The sequence below is a fragment of the Erigeron canadensis genome, chromosome 6 (genome assembly GCF_010389155.1).
Source record: "Erigeron canadensis isolate Cc75 chromosome 6, C_canadensis_v1, whole genome shotgun sequence".
NCBI classification, from domain to species: domain Eukaryota; kingdom Viridiplantae; phylum Streptophyta; class Magnoliopsida; order Asterales; family Asteraceae; genus Erigeron; species Erigeron canadensis.
Genome location: NC_057766.1, coordinates 4,423,087 through 4,438,910, shown reverse-complemented (window position 1 = coordinate 4,438,910; position 15,824 = coordinate 4,423,087). Strand labels below are relative to the sequence as shown.

The 15,824-nt window shown below is 35.5% G+C and overlaps 2 protein-coding genes and 1 pseudogene across 2 annotated transcripts; all 3 read left to right on the top strand.

Moving 5' to 3' along the window:
- Positions 1-1,283: 1,283 nt before the first annotated feature.
- On the top strand, positions 1,284-1,922 carry LOC122604164 (TMV resistance protein N-like). Its single transcript, XM_043777060.1, has one exon. It carries the CDS (start codon positions 1,284-1,286, stop codon positions 1,920-1,922), a length of 639 nt encoding a protein of 212 aa, XP_043632995.1.
- Positions 1,923-4,555: 2,633 nt separating this feature from the next.
- On the top strand, positions 4,556-14,268 carry LOC122604163 (annotated as a pseudogene).
- On the top strand, positions 14,211-15,147 carry LOC122604162 (protein SUPPRESSOR OF npr1-1, CONSTITUTIVE 1-like). The gene is made up of 2 exons (XM_043777059.1): positions 14,211-14,279; positions 14,380-15,147. Exons 1-2 carry the CDS (start codon positions 14,211-14,213, stop codon positions 15,145-15,147), a joined length of 837 nt encoding a protein of 278 aa, XP_043632994.1.
- The last annotated feature ends 677 nt before the right edge of the window (positions 15,148-15,824 follow it).

The following is a 15,824-nucleotide window of genomic DNA, read 5'->3' as shown; positions in this document are numbered from 1 at the left end:
CTATGTTTGGATGAATGTATAATCTTTTTTAACTAGATAGTTTGTTTTATTTATGATTACGAATATGTATAACATATTTTTTGAGATAAAGTCATAATTTTATTTTTATCTGTGATAATGATAAATAAAATTTTTTAAGCATAAAAGCATTTTATTTAATTTTGAATAAAAGAAATGTTAATTATAATAGATATTAAAAAATAGTTTGGTTGGGTTGTTGATGAGAGTGTGAAAGTTCGGTTTAGTCGGGTTGGATACTTTTAAGGAGAGAAATTAAATTTTTAATGAATAGTATAGATAAAGTTGGGTTGTGAGTGGGATAGTCAGGTTTAAAAGCAAAAAGATAATAAAACTTTGACAAAGTTGATCACAAATGCCTACAAGTCAACGGTATGTCTATTTCCGATATTCCTTACAAATTACACAAACAGCATCGAAATTCCAACCTGTTTAGCTTTGAACATATCACTTCAATTCAATGGGTGCTTCTTCTTTATCATCTTGTTCTTTAAGATCCGTACCAACAAAAAACAACATTGATGATTGGGCCGCCTGTTTGAGTGCACCACATCATTCCAATTCAATGGGTGCTTCTTCTCCAAGAAAAAAAAGGAGGATGGACATATGATGTGTTTTTAAGCTTCAGGGGTGAAGACACCCGAAACAACTTTGTCGATCGACCATCTTTTTTCTGCTCTTCAATGGGTGGAGGCCAACTCATCTCAGAAGAGCTAGTCAAAGCCATCAGAGATTCAAGGTTTGTTATTGTTGTTTTCTCTAAAAAATATGCCAACTCCTGTTGGTGTTTGGATGAGCTTTCTAATATCATGGAATGCCACAAACAGATGGGGGGTCAGAGCAAGAAAGTATTACCTGTGTTCTACCATGTCGATCCCTCCGATGTTCGGGGACAGAAAAAAATATTTCGCAACTGCATTCGAGACGCATGAAGACAGGTTTAAAGGAGAGATGGATAAAGTGAACAAGTGGAGGAATGCTTTAACCGCTGCTGCAAGTTTATCTAGCCAACATATCTTGTGTGAATATGGGTAACTAGATCTCTTTTAATATACTAGCTAGTTGGTATTCTTCAATCATGTTGCTATACCAATCAATAAATATATATTAATTAATGCTCTTATATATATACAGGCGTGAATCAGCATTTATAAACAAGATTGTTGAACAAAATCCTATTAACAACCTCGTGGTGGTATAGTAGTAGGGAAAACCATCTAATTGGTATACAACCTGGTATTGACGCCTTGATTTCATTATTGAAAATGGAGGCTACCGAAGAAGTCCCCATTGTGGGGATATGGGGGATGGGAGGGATTGGTAAGACAACTATTGCCCGAGCCTTGTTTAACACAATTGCTCATAAGTTTGAGGGTAGTAGCTTTGCTACTGATGTTGGAGAGAATAGCTCTAGTAAAAAGGATATATGTGTCTTACAAGAGAGGATTCTAAATAATAATTTAGGGAAGCATCATGGGTACAAGATAGAGGATCGAGATCAGGGAGCCGAAATGTTACAAGAAAGATGTTGCAGAAAGAAGGTTCTTCTTGTTCTTGATGACGTCAATAATGACAAGCAATTAAAGTTCCTAGCTGCAACAGGTGAGTGGTTTGGTCCAGGGAGTAGAATCATCATAACCACTAGGGATCAACATTTGTTATCATATGCGGATGAAATGTACAAACCAGCTACTTCAAGTGGGGATCAAGCTATTGAGCTCTTTAGTAGGCATGCTTTTAATGAAAGCCCTACACAAGGATACGAGGAGTTGTCAATTCGTGCAATTCACCATGCTCGTGGTCTTCCTCTAGCATTGGAAGTTTTAGGCTCATTCTTTCATGGACGGAAATCAAATGTGTGGGAAAGTGGTCTAATTAAAGAGACTAGCCAAAACACAAGATAATGAGATCTTCAAGACACTCAAGTTAAGTTTTGATGATCTAGGTGCACCTGAGCAAAAAAGATTTCTTAACATTGCATGTTTCTACAAAGGTGGAGATGTGGATGAACTAGAATACTTGATATCTTTGGTTTTGACCCGGTTATAGGGATTAGTGTTTGTTGAAAAATATCTTCTAACCATCTCATCAGGCAATACACTAGAGATGCATGATCTCATACAAGAAATGGGTCGGAAAGTAGTTCAAGAAAGTGCTCAGAATAGCATGATATGGGAACTCCAAAAGATCCATAAATTATCTCTCTAACCTAAGGGACTTGTTCATGACTCATTGCAGTAAAGTCAAGTGTCTCCCATCTATACTCCAGATGGAATCCTTAGAGACCCTTATTCTATCTGAGTGTCATTCGATCTCTTGAAAGAATTCCAGAATTCTCCCCCATGTATGGCCAGTTTATCCAATATAGATATTAGGGGCTGTCTTAAAATAGAAGAAGTGCCAGCATCCATTGAATATCTCTCTAACCTAAGGGAATTTAATGTTAAAAACTGTTATAAACTCTTTGTTTAATTGGTGTAAACGCTAGAGCAATTTTATGGCCTCTGATTACGGCTATAGCAAAACTTTGTAACAAAATTAAATGTTATCACTTTTGACAATTCTGATCTAGTCTCAAAACTATTAGCAATAAATAGTTAAGTTATGTGTACTATAAATGTTATTCAAATATGTTATTCAAATGTGTTCTAGAATAGTCGATCCCATGGAGATAGTCAATAGTTGTTGTGTAAAATCCTAATTAGGCTCCTAGTCTACAGGAACATCTTGTGTTTAATATCCTTGTGCATAATGGAATACTAGTCTTTCACCATTCAAACACTTAGCCTCTATAAAAACTATCAGTCACTTTTATTCTGCTACTAAACTACTGTAGTTACAAATTTTATGTGTAAAATTTAATGTTTCATATGAGCAGCAGCCATGGGAAGTCCAAGAGTGACATAACTCATTTTGACATACCTTTGTTAATTATACAATTACAACAACGGAGAACGCCTTTGTTGTGAAGTAACTGATACAGTTGTTGGATCAACTTTTGGAATAACTTACTGGCATTCAACTTGGGTAACTTCCGCTTTGATGCATGCCTATAACAAAACATTGAACACATAAAAAAGAATTCCTCTTAAAGTAAACATAAGAGATAAACTGTAAACATATATATGGTGGCTACATTTAAGTGAATCCTTCGCCTCCACTGACGTATTCAAGAACCACATAAACGCGGTTTTGTTTGCCAACTCCTGCAAAGAGAAATTACGACGCCTTAAGAGTGAATACCTTGTCAGGATATTTCAAATGAAATTTTTTACGAAGTTTTTTTATAAAGTTTATCACTATTAAAATAACTTTTGCAAAAGCTATGGAGTAAAAAACTTTTAATAAATAGTTTGAGGATCTTAAAAGTTTTTGAAAAACTTAACGCCTTCTCTCTTTTTGTTTTGTTATTATATTAAAATTAAAGGATATTTAAAAGACTTTTTTGAGCTTTTAAAACCTTTTAATAATTATTTATCAAATAGTTTTGACCATTAGAAATGCTCTTATGTTATCGAGTAGGATTTTATTTTTGAAAATAAGTTCTTTCTTTTTGAAAAAAATTGTTAGTACTATGAAGCTTCAAAATTTTTCATTACACTGCAAACTCATAATAGGCTTTCATAGACATTTTCCCATGATCCGGTTGATAAGGAACATCTTTTTTGTTAATGTGATTGGAGATCAAAATCTAAACATCTTTTTTGTTTTTCTCACTTGATTGCTACTGCTACTTTCTTTCTTTCCATTCTTACTTTTACTTACAATATATTTGTATGAGTTTAGGTGGTTGGAAGTACCAAGTTTTGGTGTTTGTTACTTTTTTAAATAAGAATAAGAAGTATGGGATGAGTTATTTTAAGAACTCATAAAAAAAAACTCAAGAACCATTCTGTACAATTCATTTTTTCTCTTTCTCTCTCTTCAATTAAATAATAAAATTCACCCAAATCATTCATAATGTTTTATCTCACAAACTGTAAATCGTTATACGAAACAACAAGAATGAGTAGTCTTAAAATTTCGTCCTCTTTCATTAAAAAAAAAAAGTCGTTAAAAGTACATCGAATTGGATCTTTAGTGAAACAGGACGAAATTTTAAAACTACCCATGCTTTTTGTTTCGTCTAACGATTTACGGTTTGTGAGATAAAGCATTTTGAATGATTTGGGTGAATTTTATTATTTAATTGAAGAAAGGGAAAGAGAGAAAAAATGAGTGGTCCAGAATGATTTTTGAGTTCTTTTTTTTATGAGTTCTTAAAATAACTCATCCCGATATATATATATATATATATATATCTTTGTTATTTTGGGTTTGATGTTGGTTTTTCTTTACCTAGTTATTATCTTTGCTTTTTTTTTTTAACAACAATATTTTTGGGTTTTATGGTTCCATAAAAAGTATATATTAAAACTCTGTTTGTATTATGGTTAAGAGAACAAAGGTAGAGGTAGAGGATAGTGGTAAATATATATGTATTGCTATTTGGATATACAAAATGGTGTTTGATTTTGTATATAGAGTATGGTTATAGATGGAGTTGGAGTATATGGAGATTTTGTGTGTAGATCTGGAAATGAAAAGCAATAAGAAGAAGAAGAGGTGAGTGGGTGGACTTTAAATGACAAATCTACCCCTCACGTGACACGCACATGAGTGCCCTAACGGAATAAAATAGATGGAACCCTCTATTTGGACCATTTCTACAAAGAAAACACATTTATTGGACCAAAAATGCGAGTTTTGAAAGCTTTGTTGCTCATAACTACAAGACCCCCCCCCCCCCCCCAAGGTAAGTATGAAGCATTGAACTATTATTTCTTTAAGGGTACGGTTGGTATGGAGAAATACAGAGAAATGAAATGAAGCAAATAAATGAAATACTTGAGAAATTATTTGATTTTCTTTGTTTGGTAATATTGAAGAATTAAATCGAGAAATAAAAAATTAGAATCAATTTTTTAACAAAAACTAAATAGATGTATGAATGGTTCTTTACCAAGACTTATCAGGGTTTCTCCTTAGGGTGGGAGGAGGGTTTCCCCACTCCTCCCCTCCATTCCTCTAATGCTAGGAGCACCTCACCACCCCTCCCCTCCCCTCTCCACCCTTTTTTATTTTTTAAGTTAAATTAAAATAAAAATAAGTTAAATTAAAAATAATACAAATTCCTAAATTCATTAGCTACTTAAGTTTAAAACTAGTTTAAAATGATAATAATAATAATTGTTATAATAATGTAATGTATATAAAACAAAATAAATATAACTTTTACCCAATATTATAAATAAATTAAACTCCAGGATATAAAATGTAAATATGAATTTAGTTAATATATATAGATTGATGGATATGGTCAATTGGTCATATGATTCTGGCTGAGAGTCAGTCTTCTTCTTTCCCACATATATATATACATATGTATATGTATATAAAATGGCAGCTTAAAAAAAAAAAAAAAAAAAAACCTCAAGCAACGGTCACATGTAACGGTCAAGAATCGGCAACACAACCGGCACGGCCCTCACCAATTCCCTCCCCACCCAACCGGTACCGGGGGTCGGCGCGGTGTGCCAACCGGTACCGGCCCGGTACCGGTTCCCTCCCCTACCCACTCCGTCCAGCCTTATAAGTTAGTCACCATCGTCCCCAATGCACATGTCAGACTATCATCAACCATTGTTCTCAAAATAATACACCATCGACCTCCTTACCAAACCACATATCATATTAATTTTGTATATCAGTTTTACCGTCAAATTAGAAGCCCTGAATATACACACACAAGACCATCACCGCCGTCGTCAGATCTTCACCAACCACCGCCACAACAAGCTCCTCCACTACATGGACAGTGGTATTTCGGTCACTCAGTCAGATTCGGTACCACTCGCCGTCAATTTCAGTCCCCTGTTCAACCACCTCCTCCGCCGTACGCCGCCGCAGCTCCTCCGTTGTATGTCACAGCAGCTCCTCCGACTCCGATGCCATACTCTTCTTACTCTCCTCCTTCTAACACGTATGTCTCATTTGTAAGGGTGAGTATAAGTCAACAGTATAATTAAGATAAATGGGGAAAGGTTACTTAAGAAATTGTATTTCCCTGCATTTCTCCATTTTTTGGATGGAAATCAAAATACGCTAAAATGGTTTCCCGAGAAATGAGCATTTCTCCGTGTCAAGATTTCCTTGGCTTACCAAACAAAAGAAAACAATTCATTTCCATTTCTCATGTGTCATTTCCCCATACCAAACACACCATAAGCCAGTGTTCTTGAGTTTATATGTAAAGGAAGGGGAAAGAAGAGAAGAGGGATGAATGGAAGAGAAGGGGTGGAGTTTCCTTCCTTTCAAATCATCCCAAAAGTGGGAGGAAAATATCTTTAACAAATTCTATAGAATTCTCCTTCCAAATTTTTTCCCTTCTTTTCTCTTCTTCCCTTAAATAAAACTCAAGAACCCAAATATTTTTAAAATCCTTTACAATCTTTTCCTTTCCTTTTAAAACAAAACTCAAGAACATACCCTAAAGGAAATGTTTAATCCTCCTAATAGATTAGCCTAGAGATCCTCCTAATTTTTAGATGAGAACATGTGAAAAAATCAAAGGGTAGGATTAGGAAAGAGAATTAGTGGTATCCACATGTCATAAGCTACAGTTATTAGGATGATTTTTAGGCTAGTTTTTTAAGAGGATAAATCATATCCTTTCTTTAAATCTGAAATGTTATGCTTTTTTATTAATTCAATGTCGCCTTGAATATTGTAAACTTAATTTCAATCTTTATAGACATGGTTAATTAGTTGTTAGAACAGGAGCAGTTCACAGTTATATTGGGACAAACTAGCATTATAACATGGCTGGACAGATACTTTATGTGGGAGCGAGTATTAACTTAGGTTTATGGCCAAACATTGTCAACAAAATTTTTTAGTTTCTACACAATTGAATGACTCATATATATCCATTGAAGTGTTGAACTATCATATATGTTTTTTTTAGGATGTACTATCATATATTAAAAAAAAAATTGAAAGTTCAATGGGTATATCACTCATTTAAAAAAAAAAGTATATGGAACAAATTATATATGAAATAGGTTTAATAGTTTGGAAGAATTACATATATCCAATATAAGTTTAATTTGAGAACTTGATAAGTCTAATTAACCACGATCAAACTTTAAAAACAAAAATCATATATTATAAAATATATATAAAGTGTAGAAAATGAAATAGAATATATATAAACAAAAGTTTATTTGTTATGATTTCAGTTTGAGTCATTTATTTGATTCATTACTATCATGATATTCGCATAATGCGGTGGTAATCATGGCGATGGTGTGGTGGGGGGCGAATCTTGGTGGTAGAAGCGACGTCGAATAATTTAGATAATTGATGTAAAGGTTTAATAGATATATTTTAAAAAATAAAAGAGTGATAGTATAATTAAAATCATTAAAGACATTTTAGAAAATTCTCAATGTAACTTTCAACAAAAGGATGTTTTCTATTTATTTTAATATAATATAAATACAGACGAACCTTTAATCAAAACCGCTTAATTCATTTTCTTTTTTTTCTCTTCCATTTTTTAAACCGATTAAATCACTCTACTTCTTCTGTTTATTTGGATGATTTGGTTGGTGTTGATGGAGTTTAATAAAGTTGACCCATTTTTTCCTTTTTTTAAAAAGGTAAATTACACTTTTCGTCCCAGAAGTTGGCACGTTTTTCACTTTTCGTCCCTTAAGTAAAAAATTACAATTTTAACCTTAAAGTTGGCAGATTTTTTCAATCATCGTCCCTCGCCAAACGTCGTTAAGTTTCAGCCATTAAGTCGGACACGTGCAACACACGTGAGGGACTGAAACTGCAAAAAATGACAAGTTGAAGGACGAAAACTGAAATTTACTTTTTTGTTGTCATCATCTTCATATTCTCCGGCTGACTTTCGTCGGAAAAGTCGCCGGAAAACTTAAAATGTCAATATCTCACTCGTTTTTTCGAATTAGACCACAAAACCACCACCAAACTACTTAAAATTAATTTCCACACGAATCCTAAACTCTGCACCAAAAAGAAAAGTACAAAATGGGGAGAGACCTTCATGTGGGTTCGGTTTTTGTCAATGAGGCAAAGACATAAGATCAAAAAATTAGAAATATATATAAAGAGGAAGCAAATAAAGACAAAAAGACAAGGAGGCCTAACAAGCCCCTGCAACTCAAACATTTCAAATCAAAAATTCCGATCATCGTCACTTGATTTTCTTAGTTTATATAATTAAAAGGACCCAACTCGATAAACCGAAAATACAAGATTTTTTTTTTTTTACACCCCACTGCGCCGCAGTGGGTCGAGCACTTCTCACTGCGCCGCAGTGGAAAGTCTCGGCAAAGAAAGGGACGAAAACCCACTGCGCCACAATGGGCTTGACACACCCCCACTGCGCCGCAGTGGGAGGAAACCAAATACTTTCCAAGGATTCCCACTGCGCCGCAGTGGGCATAACCACCCCCACTGCGCCACAGTGGGAGACCTAACCTGCAACCCTAACATCATTTTAACCCTTGATCCAACTTGCAACCTTCAAATTTCAAAACAAACTTCTCGAAACACATTTCAGAGGTTTCCAACAACAAAGTAGACACATTTCATACACCATTACAACATAACATGTTTCACAAATCCAAGAACAACCCTAACGGGTCATTTACCAGTTTTGGCAACATTTTCGCCCAAATACGTCAATACCATTTTCCAAAGACTTTACAACTTGGACATTTACAGAAATATTACCGAAACATGACCTCAAACCAAAATGTACCATGAGCCATGAGGTGTGGGACATCTAAGCTTCTATACCAAAAGATCGTCATCCGTCCGTAAAATGACCTAATTACCTTCAAGTTCTTCAAAAGATATCTACAACTTCAAGCTTATCAACACACTTAATTCCTTCCTCCAGAACTACCTATAAAAATGTAAACAACTAAAATATAAGCAAAGGCTTAGTGGATATACTTGCATACATTTACGAATACGAAGGAAGGCATAGTACAAGGACTTTCACATGTAACCTATGGCATCGTCATGTCACATTTACATATTCACCTTGCACACAAACAATACATATATGGATCCATATAAGCTAAACAATCACATCTATCGGGATTCTTAGGCCCCGGAGGTTCTTAGGCCTCATAAACAATGTCCCACATAGGCTTGACGCCAAATCAATTACCATGCTTGGAACATTCACATCTCATGGTAATTGACCCAACGTATACATAAGGGTATGCAAATATACTCACCTCCTCCGCAACAAAGAGAATAACGTTAAACAACAAGCACAAGCAAGCTTCAACCTAAAATCATATCGTAATATGCATAAGCTTACATTCACAACTTGACTAGTTCAACCTAGCCATTCTCAATCACTAGCCTTTTCTAAACCCAAAACCCAACCCATTTGTCATTAAGTTACTTTCATCTTTAACTATGACATTAGGTAGTTTAACCTACCATTTTCATTCACATATCAATAACTAGTAATATTCATCTTTTCTTACAAACTCAATTTATCACATGAACTTATCAATTTCATAATCAAACACATCATATAACTCAATGACAACTAGGTTAACTAGAATTAGAGAAAATTATCCATAATTCATTTCCTAGTAAAAACCCCCAAATTGGTTCACTCTATGAACCCTAATTCCAAAAAGAAAATGAAAGCTAGGTTAGGGGAAATCAATACCTCACAACAAAAGCAAATTCAAGACTTAAATGGAAAATTCTTCCTCTTCCCTTTTTCCTCTTGAAATTCGGCCACCACCACTAAGCCCACAAACCCTAACTTTTAATTCTTGAAAGGAGATTAAAGATGGGGATGATTATTAAGGATGTTTTTTTATCTTTTACTTGGATGAATTATCCTTTGATTTTGAAAGAAATTGAGAAGGAATGCATGGGAGGAGGAAGAAGATAGAAGTGGAGATATGACTCAAAATCAAATAAGTGTTTGGCACTTCCTATGGGTGCCACGACCCACTTCTCAAATTGGTGGATATTTTACCCGCTATCCGCTAAAGTTCCAACTAAATTAATCCCATATCCAAAAATAAAATACTAGAAAATTAATTTAATGTCAAAACTATGAAAAGGGGTTAATTTATTTTACCTTAAAATCTTGGGGTGTTACAATAATAGAAGTTCAAAGCAATTTAGAGTTCGTCATTTGGTTGATTATAGCTCTCGTTATATATTTTGTATAGAAACTTTAAATCCGTTGTTCGTGAAATCCTTACGTCAAAATCTCATTCTGAAAGTTGTTACAAGTTTACTATTGATTCATCTAGTATTGTATTAAGTTTCATAACGATTCATTACCTTTCATTTTTGACGATTTAGTTAGATGTTAATTTCATCGTAAGGTTTTCGATATAGTTTACTAGTCAATCGTTAAGGTTATTAAGTTGTTACAATAGTTACATTAGTAGATTGAGGTACAAAGAATTCGGGTGTGACAACCGATTCATTGGATCTCGTTTCGGTTATAAGTTATTCGCACTCAAAATTGCTAGTTCGTACAAGTTCCATGCTAGTTTGTTGATTTTTTTGGTCAACTGGGTCTTGGTTACAATATCATTTACGATGCTTTTCATTTACATTTCATGAAATATCGGCATTTTAAGAATTTTTTTTTTTGTTAGGATTCGTGTGAAAATTAATTTTGAGAAGTTTGGTGGTGGTTTCGTGGTCTAATTCGAAGAAACGAGTGAGATATCGGCATTTTAAGTTTTTCGGCGAATTTTCCGACGAAAGTCAGCCGGAGAAGATGAAGATGATGACAACAGAAAAGTAAATTTCAGTTTTCGTCCCTGAACTTGTCATTTTTTGCAGTTTTAGTCCCTCACGTGTGTTGCACATGCCCGACTTAACGGCTGAAAGTTAACGACGTTTGGCAAGGGACGATAACTTTAAGGTCAAAATTGTAATTTTTTCACTTAAGGGACGAAAAGTGAAAAACGTGCCAACTTTAGAGACGAGAAGTGTAATTTACTTGTTTTAAAAACAAGTTAGTACTTCACAGACATTTCAAACACCACAATAACATTCAATTGGACAGTATACGAAGCTCTAACTAGATATGAAACCCAAATTAATATATAATCAAGACTTGAGAGATACCATTAGTGCGTAAATGGCTAAATCTATCAATACAGTTACCAAACAAACAACATCAACCTATTTGTGCTTAATTAGCTTTGCACATATCACTTCTATTCAATTGAATTCAACCAAAGTACTTAGATTAATATATCAGGTTTTCATTAAACAAAACTTAGGAAGTAAAGTTATTCTTACAAAAAGTAAATGGAATACTATTACTTATTTTAATGAAAAGCATCATTATATAAATAAAAAATATAATACGAAACCCAGGGTGAAACTTCTTAAAAGTTAAAGTGAATGACCCAAAGTTGACCAAAAAAACAAACATCCTCAGTCCAGACTTAAAAGCTAATGCGAAAGACCTCAAAGTTAACAAAAACAAACAACATCCATCCACCGGCAGCATGTTTGAGCTTATTTAGCTTTCTAGATATCACTTCAATTCAAATGGCTACTTCATCATCTTCTTCAAGTGGTGTACCAGCAAGAAAAGGACGGACATATGATGTGTTTCTAAGCTTGAGGGGTGAAGACACCCGCAACAACTTTGTTGATCATCTTTTTGCTGCTCTAGATCAGAAAGGAATACACACCTTCAAAGACGACAAGATGCTAGGTGGAGGCCAACAGTGGCGAAGCTAGAAATTTTTGAGTGAGGGGTCGGGATCTAAATTTTTTTTCCCTAACGCTATTTTTCGGATAATATGTTCGGGTCAGTGATTCGATTCGGGTCGGGTCAAAAATTAAATATTATTATAATAAAAAAAAGTTTCAATCACTAAAAAACTAAACATTTGTCCAGGACAAGTAAACATTAAAAAGAAGACAAACGATTGGTACCTGGTTCGATTCACTAAAAAAATTAGAGTTCAGCCCTTCGACCTTTATGAACATTGAATTCAGTGGGCTAAGTTTTTAATTAAGAAATAGGTTTTAGTTTGGGTTAAGTAATTTTGAATGAGCTTATGTAAAATGTAATGGATCAATTTTATTGCTTAGTATATAAAAAAGTTTTCACGATTAAGATGTGGGGTCGAAACCGAGTATATCAAAATTTTTCTACACAAAAACAATATACCCCCTACATCACAAAAAAAAATTCGGGGGGTCGGGCGCCCCTCCCGGCCCCTATATAGCTACGCCCTTGGAGGCCAACCCATCTCCAAAGAGCTTGTGAAAGCCATAAAAGAATCAAGGTGGGTGGTTGTTGTTTTCTCCAAAAACTATGCTAACCCTTCTTGGTGTTTGGATGAGCTTTCCAACGTTATGGAATGCCATGATGAGATGAAGGTGTTACCCGTGTTCTACCATGTCGACCTATCTCATGTTCGCAAACAGAAAGGAGATTTCGCGACGGCATTCGAGACACATGAAGACAAGTTTAAGGATGGAGATATGGATAAAGTGAACAAGTGGAGGGAAGCCTTAACTACAGCTGCCAGTTTATCTGGCCAACACATCTTGCCTGAATATGGGTAACTAAATCTCTTTTTAAAAAACTAGCTAGTAGGTACTCTTCAATCATGTTTCTGATATACCAATCAATTAGTTACTGCCCTAGTTTAAAATATGTATGTACATACAGGGGTGAATCAACATTTATAAACAAGATCGTTGAAGAAATATTAGCGGATATACAACCTCGTGGTGATGGTAGTAGGGTAAACCATCTAATTGGTATAGAGCCTCGTATTCATGCCTTAATTTCATTATTGAAAATGGAGGCTTCCGAAGAGGTCCGCACTGTGGGGATATGTGGAATGGGAGGGATCAGCAAGACCACTTTAGCTCGAGCCTTGTTTAAGAGAATTGCTCATAAGTTTGAGGGTAGTAGTTTTGTTACTGACGTTAGAGAGAATAGCTCTAGTAAAAAAGGTATGTGCATCTTACAAGAAAGGATTCTAAATAATATTCTAGGGGAGCGTCATGGGTACAAGGTACAGGATCCTGATACAGGAGCCGAATTAATACAAGAAAGATGTTGTAGAAAGAAGGTTCTTCTTGTGCTTGATGACGTGAATGATGTCAAGCAATAAGAGTTCCTCGCTGCAACACGTGAGTGGTTTGGTCTAGGAAGTAGAATCCTTATAACCACCAGGGATCAACATCTATTATCATATACGGATGAAACATACAAACCTTCTATTTTAAGTTGGGATCGAGCTGTTGAGCTCTTCAGCGAGCATGCTTTTAAAAAAGAAGCCCCCAGAAGGATACAGGGAGTTGACAATTCGTGCAATACGCCATGCTGGAGGTCTTCCTCTAGCGTTGAAAGTTTTAGGCTCATTCTTCCGTGGACGAAAAGCACAAAATAATGAGATCTTCAACACACTCAAGTTAAGTTTTGATTATCTAAATGATTCTGAGAAACAAATATTCCTAGACATTGTATGCTTCTACAAGGGGGAAAAAGTAGATGATATAACTATAATACTTGATTGCTGTGGTTTTGAGCCGGTTATAGGGATTAGAGTTCTTATTGAAAAATCTCTTATAACTATCTCATCAAGCAATAGAATAGATATGCATGATCTCATACAAGAAATGGGCCAGAAAGTAGTACAGGCAACTGCTCCGAATAGCAGGCTCTGGGAACGTGAAAAGCTCCAGGATTTAAACGGGATGAAGATGAAGGACCCAAATAGTTGGCTATTGCCCCACCAAAAATTGCACAATCTCATCTGGAAGACCGAGAACCGGGTAATAAGGCTCTATTCATTTACAAACTAATCTATTTGCAGAAATGTTGTTATTAAATTGATTACGCATTGATCTATTTTTGGTTCATTTTGTGTAGGAACTAGAAGTAATTGAGAGCATAGTATTGCCATCGAAAGAAACTGAGGAGAGCTTAAGTGTTGATGTTTTTAAAGGAATGAAGAATCTTCGGGTACTCAGATTGTAAGGGAAAGTTCACTTGTAATAAACCTAGCTTTCTCCCTAACAGCTTGTGATGGTTTCTTTGGACTTACTACCCTTTTTCTTCTCTGCCTGTGGCACACATGAGTAACCTTGTTTGGCTTATTATGAAGTATGGCAAAATTAAACATTTATGGAAAACGGGGGAAAAGGTATACAATACACGAAAACCAATTTCTTATTTAGCATGTTCAGAAATTTATTTTATAGAAATTCAAGCTTGTTAATTTCTGCTTTCTTTCCTCCCTGCAGGTCATGCTAGAGAACTTGAAATTTATTAACCTTAGAGGGTGTGAATCCCTAAAAAAGTTTCCAGATGTCTCAGGGACACCAAATATCGAAGGATTGGATTTGTCAAATTGTAATTATTCTGTTGGGAGTTTGAAAAAGCTTGTTAAGTTGGACATGACGACTTGCAATAACCTCAAGCGTCTCCCATCCATGCTCCAGCTGAAATCCATGAAAACCCTTGGTCTTCTTAGGAATGAGTTTCTTAAAAGATTACCAAAATTTTCGCCATGTATGGTCAGTCTATCTATGTTGGAAATTAAGTATTGTAATAAGATAGAAGAAGTGCCATCATCCATAAACTACCTCTCAAACCTAAAGGAATTATACATAGCTAGTTGCGAGAAACTCAAGTGTCTCCCATCCATGCTCGAGATGGAATCCTTGGAGGCCCTCATTCTGTCTAATTGTTCATCTGTTAAGAAAATTCCAGATTTCTCGCCATGTATGGTCAAACTATCTAAATTAGTTATTAGTGATTGTCATAAGATAGAAGAAGTGTCATCCTCCATAAACCATCTCTCTAACCTAAAGATATTGGACTTGAGTGATAGCTATGAACTCCAGGATCTCCCATACATGCCTGACATAAGATCCTTGGAGACCCTCTTGCTGCGTAATTGTCATTTCAAAACTATCCCAATGCTCCCGCCATGTATAGACCCATCTGATGTAGATATGACAGGCTGTTATATGTTAGAAAGAGTGCCAACCTGGATGAACACTCCATAACCTATCTCTCTAACCTAAAGAAATTGGGCATGTGAGTTGTTGCTATGAACTCCAGTATCTCCCATCCATGCTCCACATGAAATCCTTGGAGAACATCTTGCTGTGTGGTTGTCTTTCTCTTAAGAAAACCCCAGAATTCTCACCATACTTATGGTCAACCGTACTGTCTGTTCAGTGAGAGTGGACTTCATCAAACCACCAAAACCGGGTGAACCAGACCGCTTAAAAACCGTGTCAAACCGGTCTAATGGTCAAACAGGTGAAGACTTTGCCGGAAAAATGGGCCAAATGGAGGGTGGAAGGTGGATTTGAAGGCGGAGATGGTAGGGGTTGCAATTTTCCAGAGGGGACGAAGTCGCCGGAGATGAAGGTCACCGGATCTGAAAGGCGGCGGTTGTGAGGGAGGCTGTGCCTTTTTTCAGAAAATGGAGGCCGCCAAATATGGAGGCAGCACCAGTTTTCCAGCCATCTTTGTTACTGTGTTTTTGTGTAAAATTATGTGTGAGGGAGGAAGGCTGCCTTGAAAAGGGTTATAGATGAGAATATGTATCCGATGGAGATTCACAAGAGTGGGTCACAATATCATAATATCATCATCATCAATGAACATCATTATCGAGTTGATGTATTCATAAAAACAATTGATAGTCAGTCGCAACAGTTGATCTCGAGGTTTA

Bases quoted from the DNA above. Each gene is read 5' to 3' on its own strand.
- LOC122604162 (XM_043777059.1), top strand. From the start codon at position 14,211: ATGAGTAACCTTGTTTGGCTTATTATGAAGTATGGCAAAATTAAACAT. The intron at 14,280-14,379 runs GTATACAATACA...TCCTCCCTGCAG, and splicing joins TATGGAAAACGGGGGAAAAG to GTCATGCTAGAGAACTTGAA.
- LOC122604164 (XM_043777060.1), top strand. From the start codon at position 1,284: ATGGAGGCTACCGAAGAAGTCCCCATTGTGGGGATATGGGGGATGGGA.